At 37.9% G+C, this 26,635-nt stretch overlaps 1 protein-coding gene across 1 annotated transcript in view; it reads right to left on the reverse strand.

The window, feature by feature from the left end:
• LOC140170935 (uncharacterized) overlaps positions 1–22,894 on the reverse strand; it is a 104,932-nt gene extending 82,038 nt beyond the window's left edge. Inside the window, exons 1-7 of the mRNA XM_072194131.1 lie at positions 22,784–22,894; positions 19,577–19,604; positions 7,189–7,362; positions 4,561–4,770; positions 2,919–3,077; positions 1,361–1,552; positions 291–323 (exon numbers count right to left, since the gene is read on the reverse strand). Of these exons, the coding sequence (XP_072050232.1) occupies positions 291–323; positions 1,361–1,552; positions 2,919–3,077; positions 4,561–4,770; positions 7,189–7,362; positions 19,577–19,604; positions 22,784–22,840 (853 nt within the window). The 5' untranslated portion in view covers positions 22,841–22,894. The remainder of the gene's footprint in view (positions 1–290; positions 324–1,360; positions 1,553–2,918; positions 3,078–4,560; positions 4,771–7,188; positions 7,363–19,576; positions 19,605–22,783) is intronic.
• Positions 22,895–26,635: the final 3,741 nt, after the last annotated feature.

Genomic DNA, 26,635 nt, shown 5'->3' on the forward strand with positions numbered 1-26,635 from the left:
TAGCCTTAGTCAGATATCCTTCGGCCCATTATGCGTTTCAAAACTATTAAACAGGTCGGAACAAAATAGCCATGCGTGGCGGTGGATTCAACCTACCATGGCGATTTCTAGAAGATATCGGGGCGATGACACTGTGCCTCGTCTACATGCATATAGAGTGTTTTTGATGAAAGCTAAAATTAATACGAAATAGCCGTATATATAATAATACTGTAGATCGGGCTTATAATAGTTCCTTCAAATGTTGTACATTACTGCTTCTTACCCACAATTTTAAGGTTAATACTTACCGACATCGATAGGTGGTTCTGGTGATACTTCCACTGTAGTCATTTAAAATAAGAAAGAAAACAAGTAAGGTTTAGATATTAACCCTAACCCTGCCAAACACTAAAAAACTCACTGCAAAAAGTAACTGCAAAGTGCAAGTATCCCACGTGATTCGATTGCGTCATCAATGTCTGCCTCTTGTTAAAGTTGCCGCACGTAACAATATTTATTTTACAGGCTTCATCACGTCTATATATCTACACTCTGAGCCACAAAAAGGTCATATCTTAAAATCCAGTCCATCACAATTAACAAAAAATACACACAGGATTGCCTCAATATTCTACTCTAAACACATGTCAGTATTAACCAAGCAGTCGTCCAATTTACACAAAAGCAAATTGCATTGATATGGAACAGCTTCCCGGGCCACATTCACAGTCCAATAATTGGCACCCAACAAAAGAAATCTGTGAGAATCGTTGAACAAGGTCCTTGCACAGATGACAATGCCCAAAGAGTGAATGGAATAGTGTGGAACACGACAAGCAGAAAGCAGCACCGTTTTGTAAATCTGTTCAACGATTCTCACTGATTTTTTTTTTTTTTTTTTATTATTGGGCTGTGAACCAGCATTTATACATTTGTGTTATCCAACGGCGCGCGTGATTAGTAGAAAGCCAGGTATAAACAACATTAAGGGGAGGCGTTCATACAAATCCCTTATGCGTTAGGGATATCCCTTAACAAATACCTAAAGAGACATCCTTACTATCTACAAGGGTCATTCAAAAAGTTCTACCTCCATCATCACATCTCAGTGTATAAAACTCTTCATATCTGACCTGTCGCCACGAAATGAGCGTAAAATCGCAAATTGGCAGTTTTGAAACGCCCTGGCTACTGCATTGGTGGTCTTTGTTTCTTTCTTGAATGCCCCATTGTGCCCCCATTCACAAAGGTCATATAGACGTACTTCTGGCTTAAACAGGTGCGCAGCAAACAAAGAACATCAACTGATTCAAGTCAGTCAGCCAGGATGTCTTGCGACTTTATGCTTATCTCGCGGTAGCAGGCCACGCATTATTACCATCTGGACATATCCAATTCGAACAGCACACCCCGTCTTGAATATCTTCTTCACAATCAGGTCGGGGTGGACCTAAGCATGCTGGAGACACACAAGCGGGTACACCACTATCCAAACATTGGCAACTCAAACATGCATCGACATTCCAAGATGAACCAATGGCATGTAATGTACCATCATCATCAACACAGCCTGTATCAAGACAATGACAAGATCAATAATTATTTGTTTAAAGCAGAAATACGTTTAAGGGTAGACTAGGTATTGTTGGTCGAAGCAGCCAAAAATTTCATTATCGAAATCAATATATTATTGAAAAATAACAATTTGATGTTTTGCAAAAGTTCATTCTACAAATCATATACTTAGAAAACTTGCTCGTTTTATTGTTGTGAATGAGTTATGTGCGTTTTACAAAGGTTTTGTTGTTTCAGCCCTTTTTGCAACATCTCAAGAACCACAGGACCTATAAAAGTATATCTGTAATATTTGAATTCTTCTACACACTCGCTATGAAATGATCAATGCAATTTTTGCCAAAGCGCACTACCATTCGCAAGATGCTGTGAACTTCCAACTCGCAACAGTTTAATATAGTTGCTAACCTTAAGGGATCTAAAATGAGCGTTTATTGGGTTTCGACAGTATTTTTGTGGGACATGAGAGCACCTCAGACCTATCGAATTGCATTCTGAATACGAAGCATGTCTTTCTGATATCAAATAATTTTCATTTTTGAAAATCACAATATAATACAAATTTTATGACAAATTATAAAAATTTGATATTTTTCAAATTTTTGATATATAACACTCCTCGAAGTAAATTATATAAATCTAATGATATATTTTTAAAGTGTATGTAGCAGGAAGGAAAAGCCGACAGTCAATTGAAAATTTTGACCTTTCATATTGAAGATATGGATTTTTTCCCAAAAGACCTAATTTTTTTTTGGTGTTTTGGGGAAAAATCCATATCTTCAATACGAAAGGTCAAAATTTTCAATTGATCGTCGGCTTTTCATGCCACCTACATACACTTTAAGTATAAATCATCAGATTTATAAAGTTTACTTCAAGTACTGTTAAATATCAAAAATATCAAATTTTAATGATTTGCCATAAAATGTGTATTAAATTGCGAATTTCAAAAAATCAAAATTATTTGATATCAGAATGACATTCTTCGTATTCAGAGTGCAATTCGATATGCCTGATGTGCTCTGATGTCCCAAAATAAATACTGTCCAAACGTTCATACCCCAGCCCTTAAGGCTGGTGTCACACTAAAACAGAGTAATGCATCAAATTTGAGCGAACGCTAGGAACGTGGGAATGCAAAATGTTTCGTCTAATAATGTGTTGAATTCCCCAAATCCCCGCCCTGCCTAGCGTATCAGCTCGCGTGATTATTCTCTTATTCTATATTACCTACAGATTGGCTAACCAATTTCGTCTGAAGGTATATATTTCGTAAGACATCTCAATTGGGTTTTTTTCAGCAACACGAGATTTGCCTTTTCAGGCTTTTTATAATCTTCAAATTTATTAACTCTTACCTGGTGGTCCGCAGTCGACGACAATGTCATTGAGAGTAAATTCAGGAATACATCCACCACATATCGAAGGCTTGCAAGTAGCTTCAGGGAAATCCCTGCAAACGGCGCCTTGGCACGGATTGGTGGGGCAATTATAGGCATGACTATCACTCGGGCATGCTGTAAGAACAATATATAATGTATTTATTTTTGTTATATTGGTTAACCGGCATTAGGAAAAATAGTCCGACGAGTAGGACCTGGTTGTTTTAGTTACCAACTATACTCTGACTCTGATCGCCCAAGAAAGATTAACTTTCACTACAATCTCGATCACCCATCCGCTTCTAAAATCTCGAACCCTCCTTCACTACCTCAATTGGCCCTGGCTTTTAAAATGGATATTCGTGATATTAAGAAATCCATTTGATTTTATTGAACAGGCCTATAACCATGATAACAACATATAGCTGCGAAGTAGTTAACTATAGAAAGTGACACAGATAATAATAATAATAATAAAACAGCATTTATCCACGCTTTCTGAATACTCAGATTCCTCAAAGGGCGCCACACGGGTCGATATGCTACCAAGCCCCAAAGGGCAGCGCAAGTTGACCTCAATGCTGAGTGTGACATACAACAGGCCCGGGATGATCCCCTGATCTTTACGAAAAGGCCTGCAACTTTTACATGTCCAGATATTGCTCTTCTGGTACATGGGACCACCATTTTACGTGACTCTCCGAACCACGGCCTGCTATGCACCCACTGTGGTGTCTGCACGTTTAGGGCCACAATGAGTGGGATAGAGGATAAATGAGAAAGCTCATACAACCTTCCGACCGATAGCCTAGCACACCAAACTACATGACCACCCTCTACCTCTAGGCTTTGTCTCGAACAGAATGCAGAAGGTACCTAATACTGTAGCCTTCTACAGGGTGGACTAAGGATGACCACCATTTCCCTTCTCCTCTGTTCATCCGCCAGTGAACTGCCGTTGACTTTGGAGGTCGTAACTCATCCGCCTTCACTACAGATAGACCTATATACCTGGCAGCAATAACACGTTGTTACGGGTAATCGATCAGCAACTCTATTGAATTTATTTCAATGAGGCGCCTAAATTAAGATGGGTGCTAAATAATTCTACATCGATGGTAAAGTGTGCTTTTGTGTGTATGCGACAACTCAAGCACACCCTTGGGTGGTATGATAACAAAAGGTACTTTTCGTTCGTGTAGGCGTTTCACGCGACTTTGGTTTGATCACTTATTGACAGTAGCTTGCCTATGAAAGCGTTAATACGCTGTCAGGTCAGTTACCGATTTAATGGCGGAACTCCTTTGTCTCGAACAGAATGCAGAAGGTACCTTTCGATGAATAGCTTGGCGGAAAATGAAATCGGCACAAAGCAACAATGCGTTACATAATCTATTGCTCCTCCAGGTTTATTAGCTCCATGAGTCCAGTAGTCTCGGACCCAGCCGATTTGTGACCCTTCGTCACTAAAACAACTCTGTGACGAAGGACCACAAATCGGTTTAGACCAAGACTACAGGTACCAAAATTGGACAACGCTGGGTTCCATCGCAATGAACGCAATTGTTTGAATCTGATAAACGAATCGTGCTAAAACAATGAGAATTATTAAACCAACCACAAATCCTTTCTCGTAATCTCAATACTGGATGTCTTGTGTCTGGTACCTCATTGCCACAGCGATCTGTACAATAACACGACCCAGCTGCACATTGTGTGTGGTAGTAAAAACCATCTGGTCTACATCTTGGTCGAAATGCACCCACTCCTCGAAATGCTCCTACCCTCAGCGACTTGTAGGCTGTTTCACATGGTGGTACTTCGGGCCCTGAAAGCGAATTGTTAGTTGGTTTTTGTTTGTTGTTTTTGTCTCAGTTAAATTAGCAATGTTTAATGATACCCGATCATGATCAAATGTAATCGGGTAACTGTAAAAGACAGAAAACGGAAATGACGGAAAAGACAAAAAAGGTAGAAAATACAGAAAAGTTTGGAGTTGAAAACAGTTGATATGAAGCTATGGGGTTAATATGTTGGAGTTAATGTTCTTAAGGCCCTGTATCCATAGGCTGTTCCCTTGTGGCGTGTGCCCTTGTTCCGTGTTCACTTGTTCCCATGTGACCTGCCACACAGACAACCTATGGATACGGCCACTAAGCAAAACAAAGGTTCGTTGTCTGTGTGGCAGGTCACATGGGAACAAGTGAACACGGAACAAGGGCACACACCACAAGGGAACAGCCTATGGATACAGGGCCTAAAAGGTGTTTGTTCCCATTAATTAGTGGTTTGTTGGATAGTCATGAAACTTGGTGCATGCTAGTACCGAATATATATTTTTTATGTCCAAGGTCAGATTAAGGTTATCTGAGTATTGATTGTTCAATTGTCATCGACCTTGGTTGATGTGATCACCATTGCGTGTCAAAATGGTTAAGGTCATGTCAAGGTCAAGTCAAGTTCATCCGAGAATAGATTGTTGGATTGTCATTAAAATCGAAGGATGTGATCACCATTGAGCACCAAACGTTCGATGTCATTTCAAGGTCATTAGAGGTCATCTGATATAGATTGTTGGATCACCATAGATTGCCAAAACATGTCAAGGTCACCTGAGTACAGCTTATTAGATTGTCATTACATTTGATTAATTTATTAGCCGCCAAATTGGGCTACTTCTGGAAAATGATGTCGCGTCTTGTCTTGAACCAATGGTTTCGAACAAAATGTGACTACTAATAAGGGGGTACTACACCCCTCGATAAATTTGTGTCTATTTTGCATTTTTCTCAAAAACGAATAACACAGTGGTAACAAAAGTTATGTATATTATAGGGGCAAGGAATTCAATTACTACACTGGCATTTCAGAGACCCAAGACAAGCGGTTCGTTATTTATGATAAGAAAAGAGGTACCGCTAGGTTGTACCTCATTTGCTATTATATATACTGAACCGCTTGTCTTGAGTCACTGAAATTTCAGTGTAGTAATTGGATTCCTTGCCCCAATAATATACATAAATTTTGTTACCGGTGTGTTATTATTTTTTGAGAAAAATGCAAAAATAGTCACAAATTTACCACAGGGGTGTAGTACCCCCTTAAATCAATGTGCTAAATTTGTGGTGTTTACATCCACCAAGTTTGGTGACAATTCAACATCTTCAGATGACCTTGAACATTTTCGGCACTATACTCAGATGACCTTGACATGACCGTGACCAATTTATGCACTCAATGGTGATTATACATTGATCACAATTTTCGGACATCCAACAATCTACACTTAGATGACCTTGAGTTTTGGCACTCGATGAAAATCACGTCCACCAAGACTCATGACAATCCAACAAGCTATACGCAGCGCAGATGACCTTGATATGACCTTGAACAGCTTCGGTGCTCGATGGTGATCACATCAACCAAGTTTGATGACAATATATTCAGTTGACTTAAGATGACCTTGGATATGTTCGGCACTCGGTGGTGATTCAAACCACTTAGTTTGATGACAAACAAACACTATATACTCAGATAATCTTGATACTACCTTGAACATTTTATTTTCGGCATTCGTGTGCACCAAGTTTCATGACTATCCTACAGACTGTCATTTAATGGGACCATGGACCTGTCTAATAATAACTACAAACTTTTCTGTCTGTTCTGCCTTTTCTATCATTTCTGTCTTTTACAGGTGCCCAGTGAAATCTCTTAGGTCCGACTTCTCGAAGCTTGGCTAATGCTCAGGCTTCCTATGCCAGCAGGCTAGCCCTACCAATGTGGACCCATTTTATTGATTTATCTTTCTAGGTGATGTACAATGTGAAATTGTAAGTACTGGTATAATAAATGGGCTTAAGCCTGATGGCTTAGGAAGCCTGACCACTAATAACGCTTCGAGAAACCGGCCCTTAGCGGCTTCGTGTGAATTTCGTACAACAAAGATTTGTGTGAAAAAGTAGTCGTCGTATAAATACCCATCCTATATACGTTTTAGTAATGAGTCATATTTTTTCTTTTTCTTCGGGCGAGCTTGGTCGGCCGGCTGATTTTATGCATACAGAAAATTTAAATCCCCAAAACGGAAATTCTGGACTGTTTGCATATAATTATTATCATCAGTACCATTTGAGGAGAAAATAATGTCTGCTGAGTGTCTACTCCCTCTTTAAATACAAAAACAATGTGATGACCATTCACACAGCAATAGGTCCTTACTATGAGTGACAAATTCTACACTTACTACACCTCACGTCTTCGGTAACACCGCGGGTACCGTCAACCTCCGTTCCACATAGATCTACACACCAACATTCCCCTAATGACGCATCACATTGCTTAGGCTCGTAATCCCCATTGTCATCACAAACATGCTTCAAACTCGAAGTAGACCAACTCAATTCATCTGTACAAGGACCTTGATATATGAGAAGATAAGATGAAAATTAATTAGCTACGCGGCTACGCCTACATTATTTTTATTATTATTAGGCATTACAATGCACAAATTTTAATTTTCATTATCTGAATCAATATATTATTGAAAAATAACACTTTGGTGTTTTGCAAAAGTTCATTCTACAAATCATATACTTTGAAAACTTGCTTAATTTATTGTTGTTAATGAGTTATGTACGTTTTACAAAAGTGTTGTTGTTTCAACCCTCTTTACAACATAACTCAAGAACCACGTGGTTTTAAAACGAACTCATATTAACCATGAAAACGAATAAAAACAGTTGGCTCCCCAACACGTGATTCCCGCGCCAAAAGTGCAATGACGTAATTGTTATTTGTGTTCAATTGTCCCCATATAAAAATACAATAGGTATCGGGATAGTATCTGATACTAATACCGGAATAGTACCCGCTACCTAGTGGGATATTAGTATCGGTATAGTATCCGGATATGTTTCACATGCAAATTTTTTGTCCATATATGGACATATAGTATCGGGATAGTATCCGATACTGTTACTGGGAGACACTGATAAATAGTATCGGAATAGTACCCGATACTAGTATCGGGATAGTACCTGATACTAGTATCGGGATAGTGTCTGATACTATTTGTTTCGCATGTAAATTGTTTTGCCCAAATATGGTCATAGAGATATGTCCAGAGATTTACATGGTATATGGACAAGGTCACTGGAAAATTTCAAATGATTATAGTTGTACATACATTAAATGTGAAATGTGTAGCAATTGATTATTGTACATACATTGAGCATTGAAATATGTGGCAAAAAGCAATTGAAAATGTACATTATGAATGCTCAATTGCATGCTAAAAACATATAATATACACATTCACATTTATTGCATGCATTTGATTTGGGTGCAGAATTCAACATACTCCGTGGTTTGATATAGCCTACATTGTACGATGTTCTTAAGCTTATACTAAATTTAGATAAAATATAAAGTTCTGTTCAAAAACTGTCACCCGATACAATCATACCTGTATTGTGAAGCCCAGAAATTGAACACACTGTACAATTCCTTGTACAACAGTATATTATCCTTTGAATCAGAGGAACTCATTCCTTGACTGTATAGCAATTTGGCTCCAAGCCGATATGGCAGTTATTCTAATTAGTCATGTGACATGGATTGGCGCCAACTGAAAGCGGGTACTATTCCGATACTATAGTATCAGATACTAGTATCGGAATAGTATCGGAATAGTACCACTATAGTACCACTATACCGATACTAGTATCCAACTAGTATCTGCTAGCAGATACTTTCGGATAGCTCCAGAATACCTACCGGATACTATCCCGTATAGTAGCCGGAACTATACCGATACCTTTTCTTTTTGCTATGGGTCGTCACCCAGCAAACACAAAACGTTTTCGACATCATTCGCAAAAGGTTATAAAAGGTTGTCAGAAAACGTTTAAATGTCGGGTTATATAAAGGGTACATTAATGGTATAAAACGTTTTCATAACATTAAATAACATTTGTTGGTAATTTACTGCACAGCAAACACAAATGTTTTACAGAAAACATTTAAATGTCGGGTTGTATAAAAGGTATAAAAACGTTTTAATAACATTCCAAAAACATTTTTGAAAACTTGGTACAAATCATTCGAAATAGAATGTTATTTTGGGGTTGAAAAATATTTTGCAAAAAATGTTTGCCCAAAATATTTACAATAACGTTTTTAAAATGTTTTCACGACCTTTATATAACCCGACATTTAAATGTTATTAAAACGTTTTGTAAAAACATTTTAAGAACATTTCTGTGTTTGCTGGGTGCAAATATTTTAACATAATGTTATTTTAAAAGTGTTGACAAAATATTTGGCCAAAAATGTTTGCAAAAATAGTTTACAATGACATTTCGAAAAAATATTGTTGTAGTGTGTTTTCATACAAAACGTTTCTTTCATGACCTTTATATAACCCGACATTTTAATGTTATTAAAACGTTTTTACATAAACCAAAACCCAAAATATAACTTATTTAAAACGTTTTAAAAACGTTTTTGTGTTTGCTGGGCAGCCATCATTGTATTACTAGGACGTCATTGCACTCGACAATTTCGGCGCGCGAAAATTTTGAATATCGCGTGTTGAGAGACGGATGTTTATATATTCGTTTTTATGGTCACTATGAGTTTGTTTTAAATAAAACCACGTGATTCGTGATTGATAATTATTTTTCTTACATATAAGGCATAATGTTGTGATTGCCGGTGACTTCCTTCAATCAGTCACATGTCAGTTAGCCTAGTATCAAGACAGGGATGACACAGCTTACGGAATAAAACTGTATAATAGGTTTAATCCCTTAATGATGTCTTGACAATAGACTAATTTTGTGTTATAATTATGGTGTACAGGGGGTCCCAGAAAAAATTACGGAGTAAATAGAATTGAACGTAAGTCGAGAAGTAGACATAGGAATCAAACAATTCAAAATGTAGCGCATAGCCTATTTTATTGTGCATCACGTACGAAAATTTTATTTGATTCGGTTGACTGGTTGCGAAGAAATTAACGATTACATAATGCGCGCATCAATGCAGTTCATTCCAAGTTTGAGCACAGGCGCTTTTTTCATACTCGTGCACCGCTTTCTAAAGTTTGTGTATCTCATTAAATTTAGTCCACATTATCTATTTTATAATCCGACGGTGTTATGTTATTCATGCTTTCACTGAAGATGGTAACATTTTGTCCGAGAAAACTTTGATTTCTGCAATTGGAAGCTTTCCAAGTTTAATTTAATTGTGCAAATATATTTTAAGTTTCCAAAGAACATTTGAGCCACGAATGACAATGACCAAGTTACAGTTAACGTGTGATTTTTGATACCATGCAACATTATAATGTTGAAGTTTTAAAAGATTTAAACTTTGCATTACAATTTCTGCGAAAGATTCCAAAAACTTAAATGTCTGTGAGAATTGTTTTAAGCCAGCTGGGATTCTTTTATGCAATAATTCTTTATACAACATTAATATCAACATTAACGAAAAAGATATTTACAAGTATCGAGCATCATCTTACATGCAAGCTTTCATTTTCAATATCGTGCTGGTTGTTTTCAAATTTTAACAAAACCTAATTAAATGTTTTGAAAGAAACAGATTGTTTAAAAAGAACGAAAAGGATTTCACAGATAGTGCTGCGGAATGGTGAAACCATTGTTCAAATTGGGTGAAAAGCATGAAATTTGGTTCAGATGTACTTTAGTGTATACTGATTCATTTTGGATCCGGGGCCAATTGAAATTTTTCCTATTTTCCAAAATGGCGGCAATTTTCAAAATGGCCGCCTATTTTTCCTAAAAATGTCGAACTGATCATGGATATCAGCTTGGAATAGCTATTTCTCTCTGATTGCTACTCAAAATCATCTAGAAATAGAGTAGGTTGAATATTTTTGATTTTCAAAATGGCGGCCAAATTCAAAATGGCTGCCAAATATCGTTTGACAATGAGATGAATGTGAAAAGTAATATTTTTCTTCGCAATGATAATGGAAGTAACCTTATATAAAACATTATAGTGTACACCCAAACATGTGTGTGACAGAGTGAGAGAGAGAGAGAGAGAGAGAGAGAGAGAGAGAGAGAGAGAGAGAGAGAGAGGAAGAGAGAGAGGGGGGAGAATTGCAGTATTCTAAAGGCACCTATCAAATGCTTTCGCCTTATTGCTACATCTTAAGTCACTTTTACTTTCCACTTTTCTACTTTCAGATCTGTTTCCAAGCCTTCATTATAATATGCCTAAAAATCAGAATGCATGCTGCCCTTCAAGCTTGTAGATAGCTAGCAATAGACTCGTAGTTATAGTGGTGGTGGTAATGGTCAATACTAACCATGGAAAACTCATTTAGACTATTAGATCAGAGGCAACTTCCAGTAATACCTTCAACATCTGAATTGTCAGAGCCAATAGATTGGAACAAATGCATTTTGTGCCAAAAAGCTACTAACGAAACACTGCGATGTCCAGGTGATAATAAAGACCCTGATTATGATATTGATTTGGTGTATGCTAACGTCGCTAGTAATTTGGAAAAGTTCAAAGAACTAGGGGAACTTCCAGATAATTTGAATTTAGAAGCGCTAGATGACGGAACAGGAATTGCCGCAACCCTGAAGTCCAATGTCGCCAAGTGGCACAAACAATGCAAGGATAAGTACAATACCACTAAATTGAAGCGTGCAGAAAAGAGAAAAATAAAGGAAAGTGAGAGTGAACCAAGTGGTGTCTCACCAAGGAAGACTCGCAAGAGTAGTGACAGTGCGGCAAGAACATCACAAGATACTTGCTTCTTTTGTGGTGATCCAGGTGATTTACATAAAGCCTCCACTGTTAAGTTAGACATAAATGTCCGACGATGTGCAGAAATTGTTAAAAACTATACCTTAATTGCTAAATTGAGTTCCGGTGATATGATGTCCCAAGATGCCATGTACCATGGTAAGTGCCTAAAAGCACTTTATAAGAAAGCAGAGCTAGTGAATAAATCTAATAGCAAAGATGATACTTCCAAACAACTCCAAGGGATAGCCTTAGCAGAACTGCTGTCATATATTGAAGATTGCCGTGGTGAGAGCGTAGAGAGTGACATAGCACCAATATTTAAATTAGCCGATTTAACTCAAATGTATACGGCAAGACTCAATGACCTGGGGGCAGAAACAACTTCGCGAGTGAACTCTACCAGGCTCAAAGAACGAATCTTGGCCAACATTCCAGATTTGCAAGCCCACAAGCAAGGTAGAGATGTTCTTCTTGCTTTCAAGGACGATGTAGGGTTGGCTTTGAAAAAAGCACTTGAAAGCGACTTTGATGAAGAGGCCATAGTGTTGGCCAAGGCAGCTGCAATCGTTCGCAGGGACTTGCTGAACCATGACAAATCTGAATTCTCCGGCTCATTCTCTAAAGATTGTCAACAACAATCTGTTCCACAATCTTTAATGACCCTAGTTGGCATGATAATGACGGGTCCTAATATAGTCCAACAATCTAGCAATGCTACTGATACTCAAGCGATGCTCAGTGTCTCCCAACTTGTGCGTCACAATCTCATAATTCGGCGCAGGGTAGGCTCAACATCTTTATACCACAGCGTGGATCGTGAACCACCCCTCCCTATTTACATAGGACTTCTAATTCACGCCAGAACACGGAAGCGTGGATTGATCGACAAGATGTATAATCTTGGAGTCTCCGTATCATATGATCGAGTACTGTCTATTTCAAAGGATTTAGGCAATGAAGTGTGTTCAAGATATGAAGCTGAACAGGTTGTCTGTCCAGCAAATCTTCGCCATGGTCTTTTTACAACTGCCGCAGTTGATAACATAGACCATAACCCTACCTCTACAACAGCTCAAGGTTCATTTCACGGGACTGGTATATCCCTCTTCCAACACCCAAGCAAGAATGTTCTTGGAGAGAAACGAGATATGCCTGAAGTTCAGCACAGTCACCCTAAACAGAAGACAATGGCACAATTACCTGAAGATTATACCAGTATACTTCCAGCAGTTCTTCACACAAAGGAACCTGATGTACCTGAGGTTGCTGTCCTCCCACCAGTTCCGTGTGACGCTGACGCAATATCTGCAGCTGCTTTGCAAGATAATGAAAGGTAAGAATCACTTCTCTTTCTTGTTCCACTTAGTATTGTCAGCCTTTATACATTAAGATGAGAATACTGTTAGGTGATGCACGTCCTTTCGAATATATATATATATATATAATGACAAACACACAAAGATACATTTATGTGCAGTTAGGTGCAATGAAAGTGGTAACTGCCTTAGAAAGGTCGAATGCCTTAATGTTACCTTCAAAACACCCAGGGTTGGAAAAGCCTACAGGATATCTCTTTGCTCTAGTTTCGGAGCGAGCATGGCAAGCATTCTTGATAATTACTTAATGACTATCGCATAACCTAAAATTGTCTATTATAGTAAATTGTTATTGTTCTTCTATAGTTTACCTGCCTCACATTGACTATGTATTTGTGTCTTGATGTATTGCAGGTGGCTCTGTCATGTGAAGGATGTCGTAGAATCTAGTGACAACACTCCGCAAGATATGGAGGTCTCCTGGGCAGCATTCCATGCCAGTAACACAGAACATGACCCAGAAAACCCAACAGACATCAGCACACTTCTGCCTCTCTTTGCCGAGAAAGCGACTTCTCCTGCAATGATACGTCATGCCATGAATATTATCAAGCAGAATGTGGACTTCCTCAATCCTGGACAAGCCCCTGTAATCGCATGTGACCAGCCATTGTTTGCACTCTCTAAACAAATCCAGTGGAACTGGCCAGACAGTTACGGAGAAGATAAGATGGTGATTATGTTTGGTGGCCTTCATATAGAGATGGCTGCTTTCAGAACCATCGGTGACTGGTTAGAGGAAAGTGGATGGACAAATGCACTGGTGGAAGCAGACATTACATCTCCTGGCACGGCAGACTCATTTCTAAAGGCATCCCACTTGACGAGAACAAGACATGCCCATCAGGTTACAGCTGGTAGTTTGTATATCCTAATGAACAGAGCATATGATAAATACACAGAGAGTTTGCCAGCAAATGAAACACCAGAAACATTTGATACATGGCACAACAGGCGCATACAGGAAAGCCCGCAATACCAATTCTGGTCTATTACTTTGGAGTTTGAGCTAGCTATCCTGAGCTTTGTAAGGTCGCTTCGAGATGCCAACTTTCAGCTATACATTGAAGCCCTTGATCAACTTATGCCATGGTTTTTTGCCCTTGACCATCCACATTATAGCCGTTGGTTGTCAGTTCATCTACGTGACATGAGGAGTCTCAAGAATGTTCACCCTGCAGTTGCGGAACAATTTGAGGGTGGTAAATTCGTTGTGAGGAAGACCCATCGTTCCTTTTCATCCATAGCTCTTGACCATGCACACGAGCAGAATAATGCTGTTGTGAAAGGTGATGGTGGTGCCGTAGGGCTAACAGAGGACACATCTAAATTAATGCGTTGGATGGTAGCAGGACCAGAAATGGCGCGAGTCATAGGCGAATTCGAAGAGTCAGTAGAAAGCATTAAGATGACGCAGATTAAGGGACCCGATGTCAAACATCATGAACAAGTAAAGTCTGTGCAAGGTACATTTGCCAAAGATGTGAAATCGCTCTGTGATACTATGGAAGAGATGGGCAACCCCTTTGAAGAACAGACCAGTGACCTCTTAGTTCTTGATACAAGGGACATAGTAGACGATGGAGTAGTGCACACAGTTCGCAACGTACAGAAGCTAGGAAAAGAACAGCACACCAGCTTTGTAGAATCGCGCCTTCACAACAGAACGGAGTCATTGTTCAGTCCACTGAAACGGAATAAATATCCACTGTTCAGTTGCCCTCAACCTGCAACAAAGTCTGATGAGAAGCAGCAGATTGCATCACTGAAGAAGAATTGTGCCCTTTTTTCCAGGCTGTACGTGTCATGCCAAGTCCGCGACGGAAACATGGAAGAATTTTTTCGCCACGAGAATCAGAGTTATCCGCCATCATTATCCAAATTTGGAAAGCTGCGTTCAGGAACAAAGGCAGACCTACTTGGATGTTTCCAAGACACATATCCTCCTCCACCTGAAGATGTCCCCAATGTAGACGCTATTCTTCTTGATGGTGCTGCAATCATTAATATACTGAAGCCTGGTCCAGCAAAAACCTTTAGTGAGTACTCAGAGCTTGTATTCTTGCCGTTTGTGCAGTCCCAGCTCAGGAATGCCAACAGAGTAGATATTGTATGGGATGAATACATTCCAAATAGTCTCAAGGCAATGACAAGACAGAAGCGTGGAAAAGGTACAAGGAGACGTGTGCAGCCAAACACCAAGATACCCGGTAATTGGCCAGCTTTTCTACGGATCGACGAAAACAAGATGGAACTCTTTGCTTTCCTGGCTCAACAGTCTGTAACAATCCACACTGAAGGGAAAGTAATCTCTACTTTTGGCAAATTGACCATACTGAATACCCCAATTGAGGAAACAGGCCGCTTGTCTCCTTGTACCCACGAGGAAGCGGATACCAGGCTTCTGCTGCATGCAGCTGACGCTGCTGCTACTGGATGCCAGCGAGTCATGATACGTACAGTGGACACAGATGTGGTTGTGTTGTGTACAGCTTTGTTTCCCCAAATTAATCTTACTGAACTTTGGGTACTATTTGGCACAGGCAAGAATTGCAGACTCATACCAGCACACGCCATTGCCCAGACCTTAGGACCAGAGAAATCTATATCTCTACTTATGTTTCATGCGTTCACCGGTTGCGATCAGACATCCTTCTTTCTTAACCGAGGAAAGAAAACGGCATGGCAAACGAGTAAGGTCTTCACTGATGTTGTAGACTCATTTGCAGCTCTCAGTAGAGTTCCACCATCAGAGCAGGAGTTGAGTGATCACATGCCGACAATTGAGCGGTTTGTTATCCTTATGTACGACAGAACAAGTTCCTCTGAAAGTGTTGATGATGCACGCAGAGAACTCTTCACTCAGAAGGGAAGGTCAATTGAGTGTATTCCACCAACCTTGGCAGCGCTCTTCCAGCATGCGAAAAGAGCAACATTTCAGGCTGCTTATGTCTGGGGTCAAGCCTTATTACGCGCCCCAGAGTTGCCGGATCCAGCTGAGTGGGGATGGACAAAAGAGACCTCTAATTTGTGGCAGCCTCTGTGGACAACACTGCCTGAAGCTTGTAAATCTTGCCAAGAATTTATCAAGTGCGGCTGCAATGTGAACTTAGGGTGCCTTGGTCGGTGCAAATGTGTAAAGACTGGAGTCGCATGTACTACGTACTGTAAATGTCATGGGGACTGTGAACGACAGTAATAAGAGATAGTCAATTTAGAGTAACAATGAAGGCAGATGTTTTAAGTTACATGACCTTTTTATGCTCTGTATTAATTGAACTTGCCAGGTAAAGATGTTCTTTACAGTTTAGGCCAGTTGCAAATGCAAATCAGTCATTTGAATCCTTTTTGGAATTTGTCGGCCATATTTCAATGCATTTTGTTGTGTAGCCAATTAGTAAAGATGCCACTTGAACTGTGCATTTGACTATCATAAGTTTCACATTTAAGTTCAGTAAAAGATTATCAACATTAGAAGTACTGATTTTCTGTAATAGTGGTGGCCATTTTGAATCTGCCGGCCATATTGTATATTGAATTTTGTTTTTATTAAGCCAGTGAGTACAGACGACAAACTGTTCCTTTGAATCCATTGTAAGTTCCAAATTTATCCTTTGTAAAATGTTATTAACATAAGAGTACTAACTTCCTAAGTAACCGGTAGCCATTTTGAATTTGGCGGCCATGTTGGATTTTGGATGCACATTTTTACGTGATTTATAAGTATAGATGCCAGACCACACATTTAGATATCACACATTTACATATCGTGTCAAATTTAAGCCCAGTAAAAGCTTTTATATTATAAAAGTACCGATTTACTGTAATAAAGGCAGCCATTTTGAATTTGGCGGCCATGTTGGATTTTAGATGCATAGTTTTATGTGATATGTAAGTATAGATGCCAGACCATACATTTAGATATCATTTGTGTCAAATTCAAGCTCAGTAAAATCTTTTATATTATTAAGTGCCGATTTACTGTGATAAAGGCAGCCATTTTGAATTTGGCGGCCATGTTGGATTTTAGATGCATAGTTTTATGTGATATATAAGTATAGATGCCAGACCATACATTTAGATATCATTTGTGTCAAATTTAAGCTCAGTAAAAGCTGTTAAACCATAAAAGTATCGTTTTACTGTAATAGTGGCGGTCATTTTGAATTTGGCGGCCATATTGGATTTCGGGACAAAAATTGAGATGGCCCCGGATCAAAATTTGATTAGCATGCAAAAAGCTACCTTTGTACCAATTTTCATGCTTTTCACCCAAAATGAACAATTTTCTTGTATTGGAGCACCATTCTGCAGCACTAAGAACAAAACATGAAGCCCATTGACATTTAACGACTATAGTGCGCATTGTGTTGCAGTATGATCTTTCTCTCAAACTTGGAATGAAGTGAATTGACGTATGCGTTATGTAATCGCCCATTTCTTCGCAATCAGTCAACCGATTCCAGTAAAATTGACATATATGATGCAGAATATGATGGGCTACACGCTGATGTTTAGATTTGCGGATTTTGATGTCTATTTCTCGACTTACGTCCAAATTCATTCGCTCGGTAATTTTTTTCTGGGACACCCTGTATACTACCCTTGACATTAATAATGACTCTGAAAAGAGCCGTGGACAAGTAATGCTGTCAAAATATTCTAACACGTAGTGAAAATTAGAAAAGAGTCAAAAGTTTTAAAAGGACAGAGAACTGGAGCTCAATTTTTTTCAAAGCTGCTCCGGTCGGTATTTTGAACGTGAAAATCAAACCATACCTAAACATTTGATGTTAGTCTAAATATAAATTTGTGTTGTTTTCAGTTATTTTAAGACTGATTGCTCAGTATTGAAGACTGAATGTCGTATATTCAATCTATTTACGATATAGAATTCATAAACGTATCGTTGTGGAGGATCTCTACTATGTGTATATTATCTAACAACAATCTATAGATTTCAAGGGTCGTGTTTACATGTTTAGTCAGTGATTCCATGCAACGTCAAAGTAATTAGAGGGAATACACAATGATAATAAACATGGCCACAGGGAAATTAGAATAGACCTACTTTTGAATATTTATAAGGGCCTTCCAAAACTTCCAACTTCGCAGTGCCAAAGAAGCGTTGTCCTTTGGCAAGTCGAAATGCCGGTCTTATTTGGCAATTGTCGAAATGAAGTTACACTGTCAAAATATCCGATATTCTGACATGGTATTTGAATATCTTATTTGTTTTTGATACAGGGTGACTTTTAGCATTGTTATCACAATGACTATTTGTAGGAATGTTATTTTCCTGTACCTAATGCCTTGACATGATAAAGATTATTATTGCTACGGCGACCCCTTTACCAGCTCACTTGTGCCTGGCCGAAGTTTCGTCAGCGCCAGCTACATTTTTGTATTATATCGTGAATTTCAAAAAATCAAAATTATTTGATATTCGAAGGACATTATGATATAATGCGATTTGGTGTGTCTGATGTGCTCTCAGGCTCCACAAAAAAATAATGAGCAAAGGTGGGTGACTCGATCCCTTAAGAAAAATCGGGAGATAACGTTGACGAAAATTTGGCCAGGCACAAGTGAAGGGGTCGCCGTAGTTGGGATTTTTTAATGGAGAATTGAAAAATAAAAGCAATATAATCTTTATCATGTCAAGACATTTTAGGTACAGGAAATAACATTCATAGGAAGCTATAGGAATAGTCCTTGTGAAAATAATGCGCAAAATCGGCCTGCACCAAAAACACACAAGATATACAAATACCATGTCGGAATATTTTGCTTTTGACAGTGCAACTTCATTTCGATAATTGCCAAAAGACCCATATCAATTTATAAAGGCTGTTTAGGAAAGTCATAGTTCATTGAATTTACAACCGTATGACAAAACAGGCGAAAATAGTAACTTTTTGCACAAGATTTGCAATTTAAAGAGAATTGGGCATGGCCCATTCTAGTGACGCTAGTATATGGACAATATAAGTGTGCTTTTTCATTTAATGACATAAAACCTGGGTAGGTAGTTTTCAACAGATTTTCCACATTCGACTTGCTATAACATTGAATTGCGTTATCTGTTGACCTAGTGACGAAAAGTGTTTTTGGGGGAAGTGTTAGCTTTCGTTTGATATTGCGTTTGAAGACTGTGTGGAGACAATCACTGCTTGCTTGAGAACTCTTGGACGAAAATGTGTGCTCAGGTGTATCGAGGTGGAAACTGTGCGCATGATGGTTTATAAGAGACTCGTTTTTGTGGAAACCTTTCCATATGAGCATTTCGACTTGCCAAAGGAAAGGACAATGCTTCTTTGGCACCGCGAAGATGGAAGCTTTGGAAAGCCCTTATCCCAGCCCTTAACATTAAAGCCCTTAACGTAAAAAAATAAAGAAAGAAAAGAAAACCCTCTCGACAACACGCGTTCTCATTGTATCGTCCCTACATGTACTTACCTGTTTTCTCAGTTGACGTGCACTTGACCTGTTAATAGTTTAAACAAGAATGATAAGAAATGGATACATTTAGACACGTTTTACATATATACAAGGTTAGTTAAAGTTGCATAAGCTTATCATTACTTTAATATTGCGAGTACTGTTGACACATTTTTTACGGTGGCAAAGAAAGTATCCATACACTTGAAAAAAAATCATTTGGGTAATTTTTTTTTTATTTGATGCACTATCTAATCTTGCACATTATGACACCCCATTGAATCCAATGTGACCTTAAGAAGTAAAGTTACAAGCAATTGATTAGACGAAGGTCCCGTTTTAAAAGTGACAAACTGGCCTATTATATTCAATACAAGGTGAAAAGATTACAACAAGCGCAACAAAGAGACAACACAGTTTCTTCAGTGAAGAAATAAAGCAGTTATTTTGCTTTTCAGTTCTTTTGTTTCAGTTTTCTTTTCTAAAAGTTTTCTTCCTTTTATTTTAAAACAAAGGCACGCAAAAATTAGCCATTTACTACTCTCAAACCAGAAGTATGCATGTACTGTAAAACTGGACCTTCGTCCAATCAAATGCTTGTAACTTTGCTTCATGTGGTCACATTGGATTCAAAGAGGTGTCATAATGTGCAGGATTAGGTAGTGTATCTATTTAAAAAATCATATTTACCCAAATATGGTGTAGTTTTAAAATCAGGATTTTTTACGGATACTTTTTTTGGCGCAGTATATTAAACCTATGATATTATCATGTATAACCTATTGAAGAATTTAAGATGGAAGAACGTTAAAGGCACTTCATGATCCATAGCCTCATCACCACCCCCCACTTACTCTAAAAATAAAAAAAGTTGACATATGTTTATACTATTATGAAAACTAGGACTACAAAATGTCTATAATAACTTTCTGGCAGATTAGGTCGTTTGATATCGTCCAATTTTAATTTTCTGTCTGACGACAGACAAACACAGACATTAACGCATATGGGGCTTTGTGATACATGCAATTGCACGTAAAATGTTCAAATCCACTAAAATTGTGGCAATACATATTTTTTCGTGGATATCTATTTACCCATACCATAAAAGAAGGATGCCAGAATCACAAAATATCCCTTTAAATAGACACCGGACAAATTTTGGAAGGCACAAAACTATAATAACTTTCTGGCAGATTAGGTCGTTTGATATCGTCCAATTTTAATTTTCTGTCTGACGACAGACAAACACAGAACATTAACGCATATGGGGCTTTGTGATACATGCAATTGCACGTAAAATGTTCAAATCCACTAAAATTGTGGCAATACATATTTTTTCGTGGATATCTATTTACCCATACCATAAAAGAAGGATGCCAGAATCACAAAATATCCAATAGACACCGGACAAATTTTGGAAGGCACAAAACTGCACAATTTTGTCTTCTCTTTTCTTTCCCTCTTCCTGTTTCATTCTCTTCTCTTTCCCTTTCTCTCTACTCCACTTTTCTCCGGAACTTTTCTTTTCCCTTTTCCTCCCCTCACTCTCACTCTCCGTTCCCATTTTCCTATCTTTCTCTTGTCCTGACATACCGTAGGCCACAAGACTCCTTAAACAAGTCAGTCCTACATGTATTTTACGTTTTAAGCTGAAACAGGCGGTAATAAGTCATCCAGCCATACAATATCCAAAACATGCTTCCAACATGACATAATGTTACTTGGTTACCAACTGTCAACATTTGACAATTTGACAACCAATTCCCTCAGAAAGTCACTTCCTGGAAAGCTGGACTGAACTTGGTCATCTGATGTAACTGGAGACTGGCTAATATATTACCTTTCTGTATGACGAATTAGTATATCTGGTAATTGGACTGTATTCTTTCTAACACAATCAAGAAGAATTGCTAAAAACTTTAAGAGTCAGGTAACGTACTGTGGACATGTTTTATTATTACTAGCGGGAGCGCTGTCTCGTAGAAACTACCACTACGTCCACTAATAAGAAACTCCGATATTACCTGAAGAAAACAATAATTGTGATTGTGAACATTGTGCTTACCGTCACTCCAGTAAGTAATCCTAATAAAACAAAAAGTATTCCAGATTTTTGAGCCATAGTTTCCAAATAAATTCCAAATGGTCTCCATACATCCACTGGAGATCGCATAAACACATCAGATAATAAGATCGTTTGAGCATTCTTCTAAAAATCTAGGTAGCCTAGGCCTTTTTGTACAGTAGTTATCGATGCCTACACGTTCTAGGCGTGTTACTATAGGCGTCATAAACCTTGTATCCATAAATGCGTCAATTTGAATAATCTGAGCTTTGTATACTGATTTGAGAATGATTATGATCAAACGCTCATTTGATTCTTTAATTCGCTTTTGGCCTTGATAGTCTTATAAAGATCAATCCCACTGATCACACTAATTAAAAGATCCTTTCCATCAAGGTAGAAGCAGCAATTGAATACCAGCAACAATTAATAGGGCACGAAGACTCAGTGCCACTTGTCAAAATCAATAATCCAGATTTGAGAGTTGTGCAAGAAAACGAAAGATATCCGTTTAAATTGACATTACTGCAATATTTCCGATTTGGTTTACCAGATTTACCTTTTGGGGGCCCTGGGCCAGGCCAAAATTTGGAGGCCCCAAACTGACCGCAAAGAAGGCATGTGCACTTAAGCGGCCAAATTTTGGTTTCCGCATAAGATCGACAGTGGAGGGGAAGTATTACAATTTATAGGGGGACGGGCATTATCTTGTTCCGATTCTAATAGGACAACAAAAATCAATTTCAGACTGTTTTAGCTCAAACTGAAGATGAATTTTGCTATTAAAAGGGCGAGTGCGCGCGGCGCGTGCAAATTTTTGTTACAATTTTACCATGCAACTAAAGATTCATGTAAATGAAAATACAAACATGCTAACTTGAAACATAACATGTTAAAAATTATTCCGAATATTATTGTTGAGATACGTGATCTTCAGTTACCATGTTTTGTCAAAGGGCTACAAAAAAGTTTAAAATTTTAAATATCTGGGCGGCCAGCATCCCACAGGGGGCAGCATCCTCCTGTCCCCGGTTCCGCTAGTGTCCATAACCTCTGATATTTTATAGCCCTGGATACTCCATATAAAATCAAGCAATATAAAATAGCTTTAAGAAGTTTAAGTAAAGTTTAATATCGTCTGTGAACATTGGACTTACCGTTGCCGCAGCAAATAACCCTAATATAACAGCAAACCTCACTGATCTGCTGTCCATTGTTTCCAAGTTGAATGACAGAAGAACGAACTGACTTCACATTAACAACTGGGTTGTACTCCACTGATTCAATCTCTCATTCCGATTTCCTCCGGTGTATGACAAATATGATTTTGCAAAATAAGGTGCAAAAATTAATTCACTATTAATTCCTTTGTATTCCTGTGTCACTTGTCATGAACATGCAAATGTTTGCATATATTCAATATATTTCAAACACACAAACAAATAAATCAACGAAACAAGGCTATGCAAACGGCACAAAGTCACCAGAACTTCTGATAGCGATCTGTCACTTACAATGGATTAGATATCGGTATACGCTATCTAGGGCGAATCGGGGTCAATACCGAAAGGTGAAGACACGGGTGAAGAACAACTTTACCACATAGGTATTTTCCCATTTCATCAAAACTTAAGTTACATAGCCTACTTATTTCATCATCCGTAAAAACATAGACCAGCTATTAATAGAATGTACCATAAATTGATTTGTTTGACCAACTTCCAAGTTTAAGTGCTTTACAGTATTGCAAAATGTGATTTGTTATAAATATGGGCACATTTTGGGTGCTAAAACCCCATGAGAACAGATGAGAACTACCTGCCGATTGGGTAAAATGAATATTGTGTCCAACTTTGAACCAATCAACATGATCAAGGAGGGTAAAAGGATCATCTGCAAAATGCAAGTTTGACCATAAATTGTTTAAAGCCTAGTCATAATTGGCAATGATTGGCAATTGAAATGAGCATTTCAAGTTATCAACCAATCAGAATTACTGTTAGATGACTAGTAAAAAGTGTTCAGTGGGTTAACCTGCAAATGTGTGTTTCAACCCCATTAGCTCAGTTGGTAAAGCGCCGGACTTTGGTACAGTTTCATATTTTCCATGTTTTCAAAAGCGCTCAATAATAAGCACATATGCTAACTATCGAGTTTTTACGGTATTACCACTTGTTAATATGATATCTGAGCCAAACAATTCCACGGTGCATTTGAAGGCACACACGTCACGTGTTTGCGTCACAAAATAAAAAATGAAAATAAAAATTCTTCCATGAAAATGCATTACCTTTTTTTAATGTCAAGCATATCTAGGCATTAACAGCTAAAATCTAGGAGATAAACGCTGACGAAACTTCGGTCAGGTAAAATGTTGACAGCCCAGAGTTCCAATGACCTTTGATGATCTTGACATGACCTTGATAACATTCCTCAAGATATGAACATTGGGCCATTGTATCAATTTCCAGCCAAAGTTGAAGGCACTTCCCCATTGGCATATAAACAGATAAAAGACCCCCTTTAATACATTTTACTATCTTAGGCAAGTCTTCTGTGAGTTAAGTACAATATACCGTAGTATAACATTAATAGTAATCCCAACATTTAATAATTTTCTAAAAGATGTAAACCTTCGTAGAAACTGACCACTAAATTTCAGATTGCAGACTACTTTAGTTGATAACGTCATGTCTATATGACGTAGACCCCGGGCCACAGTATTAACCCTTTGTATATCATGGGGTTGTTGCCAAGCTCTTTCGAAAGGATCGTTTATTAAAGAAACAAACAAAATGTTAAAAATAAACGAACCTGCATCGAGTTTCGGTTTAAAGGTAATATCAGGTCATACATATGCTCTTTCGTTCAATGCACTCTTTTATGGAAGTTACGTGCCGCGATTACCTGCGTTGGCAGACATCTATCAACAACAATCCGTTGATTCTGGGGATTTCTAGAGAAGCCCCCTTAGTCACGAAATGAATTCCGTGAATTAAGGATGTAGGCTACGTCATCAGCCTCAGGTGGGATCACCAAATTTGTGGTTGACTATGGTCCTACTAAGTACACATATAAGTTTTTCGGCTTAAACATATCGCATAACCCAGCAAACACAAAAACGTTTTAAAAACGTTTTAAATAAGTTATATTTTGGCTTTTGGTTTAGGTAAAAACGTTTTAATAACATTAAAATGTCGGGTTATATAAAGGTCATGATAACGTTTTAAAACGTTTTGTATGAAAACACACTACAACAATATTTTTAAATGTTTTCAAAAAATGTTATTGAAAACTATTTTTGCAAACATTTTTGCAAAATATTGTGTCAATACTTAAATAACATTATGTTAAAATATTTGAACCCAGCAAACACAGAAATGTTCTTAAAATGTTTTTTCAAAACCTTTTAATAACATTTAAATGTCGGGTTATATAAAGGTCATGAAAACGTTTTTAAAACGTTATTGAAAATATTTTGGGCAAACATTTTTCGCAAAATATTTTTTCAACTTTTGTATCAAGTTTTCAAGAATGTTTTTGGAATGTTATTAAAACGTTTTTATACCCTTTATATAACCCGACATTTAAACGTTTTCTGTAAAACATTTTTGTTTGCTGAGCAGTAGATTATCAAAAATGTTTTTAAAGGTTATGAAAACGTTTTATACTCTTAATATACCCTTTATATAACCCGACATTTAAACGTTTTCTGACAACCTTTTATAACCTTTTGCGAATGATGTCGAAAACGTTTTGTGTTTGCTGGGAACATAGCCTACAAACGTTGAGGCATCAATAGACTATCAATATGTAGATATTGCCAAAATTCGGAATTTGAGACAAAACAGGCTTTAAGAAAAACAAATTGTCAAAAGAATTGCATTACAACTTCCATTATTCCACTAATTTTATATTATATTGTCAGGAATTCTAATTCAAAACTTTTAAGCAAGTCAAATATTTTCATTGAGCCCATATTTATTGGACGAGCTATGAGTTTTAAAATATTGGACTAAATATTGGGCATAAAGCACCCAATTTTATCATTATTATGTTTTGGATCCAATATTTTCACACACTTGGTTCCATCAAAACATGATAATGTCAAATATTGGCTCTCGTCATGCTCATGGACAAAGGTTGTAATAAGGTCAATGGTCAAGGAGTCCAGTTGCTGTATTTAAGATAACACATTTGTGAAACATTTTCTTTCAAGTTCACTCTGAATTTTATCTCGAATTTTTCGCCCCCCCCCTCCTTTTTTCAGGTCTCAGGTCTTTTTTTTTTACTTTGATTTATAATGCGCCTTCTCCTGTGGCTACAAAGCGCAACAACAACATCAAAAAAAGAACAGCAAACATGATCAAAATTAATACATAAAACAAAGGCAACAATATGGAAAAAGATATGTCTTGAACATAGTTTTGAATAGTTCAAGAGTAGCAGCATTACTGATATGAACCGGTAAGGAGCTAGCACTGAAAAGGCTCTATCCCCAGCACCCTTCTTGGAACAATGCACCAAGAACAAAATACTAGATATCTGCCGAGAGGGTCTTTATTGGGATGATCTTCTCACAGTGAGGCAGTTAGTTATGTACTGGGGAGTTCTGGGGAGATATAGTCAATTCAGAGATTTAAACACATTTAAGCAGCGTCTTGTATACAATTTTCTCACTAACAGTGAGCCTAATGTAGTTGGCTCAAGAGAGGGGTAACAAGCTCAAATTTGTGTTTGAAACGTGCACACTACCTGGGTGGTTCAGCAGCACATAGATGTTTTGCTTCCTATTTTATGTAGAATTGTATTGTGCATCATTGCTCTCTGGTGTGTTCCCGGATAATCTCCATAAAGCCATTGTTACTCCTGTTCTAAAAACAAAGTACACAAAACCCAAAGGTCTTGTAACTGAACCTTGTGAAAGGCCATAGTCCGTGTAAAGGTCTTCTGAATAATGTGAATATGCCCCAGAAACAAAAACTTGACATGAACTGTTTTCAAGATAA

The sequence above is a fragment of the Amphiura filiformis genome, chromosome 15 (assembly GCF_039555335.1).
Source record: "Amphiura filiformis chromosome 15, Afil_fr2py, whole genome shotgun sequence".
NCBI classification, from domain to species: Eukaryota; Metazoa; Echinodermata; class Ophiuroidea; order Amphilepidida; family Amphiuridae; genus Amphiura; species Amphiura filiformis.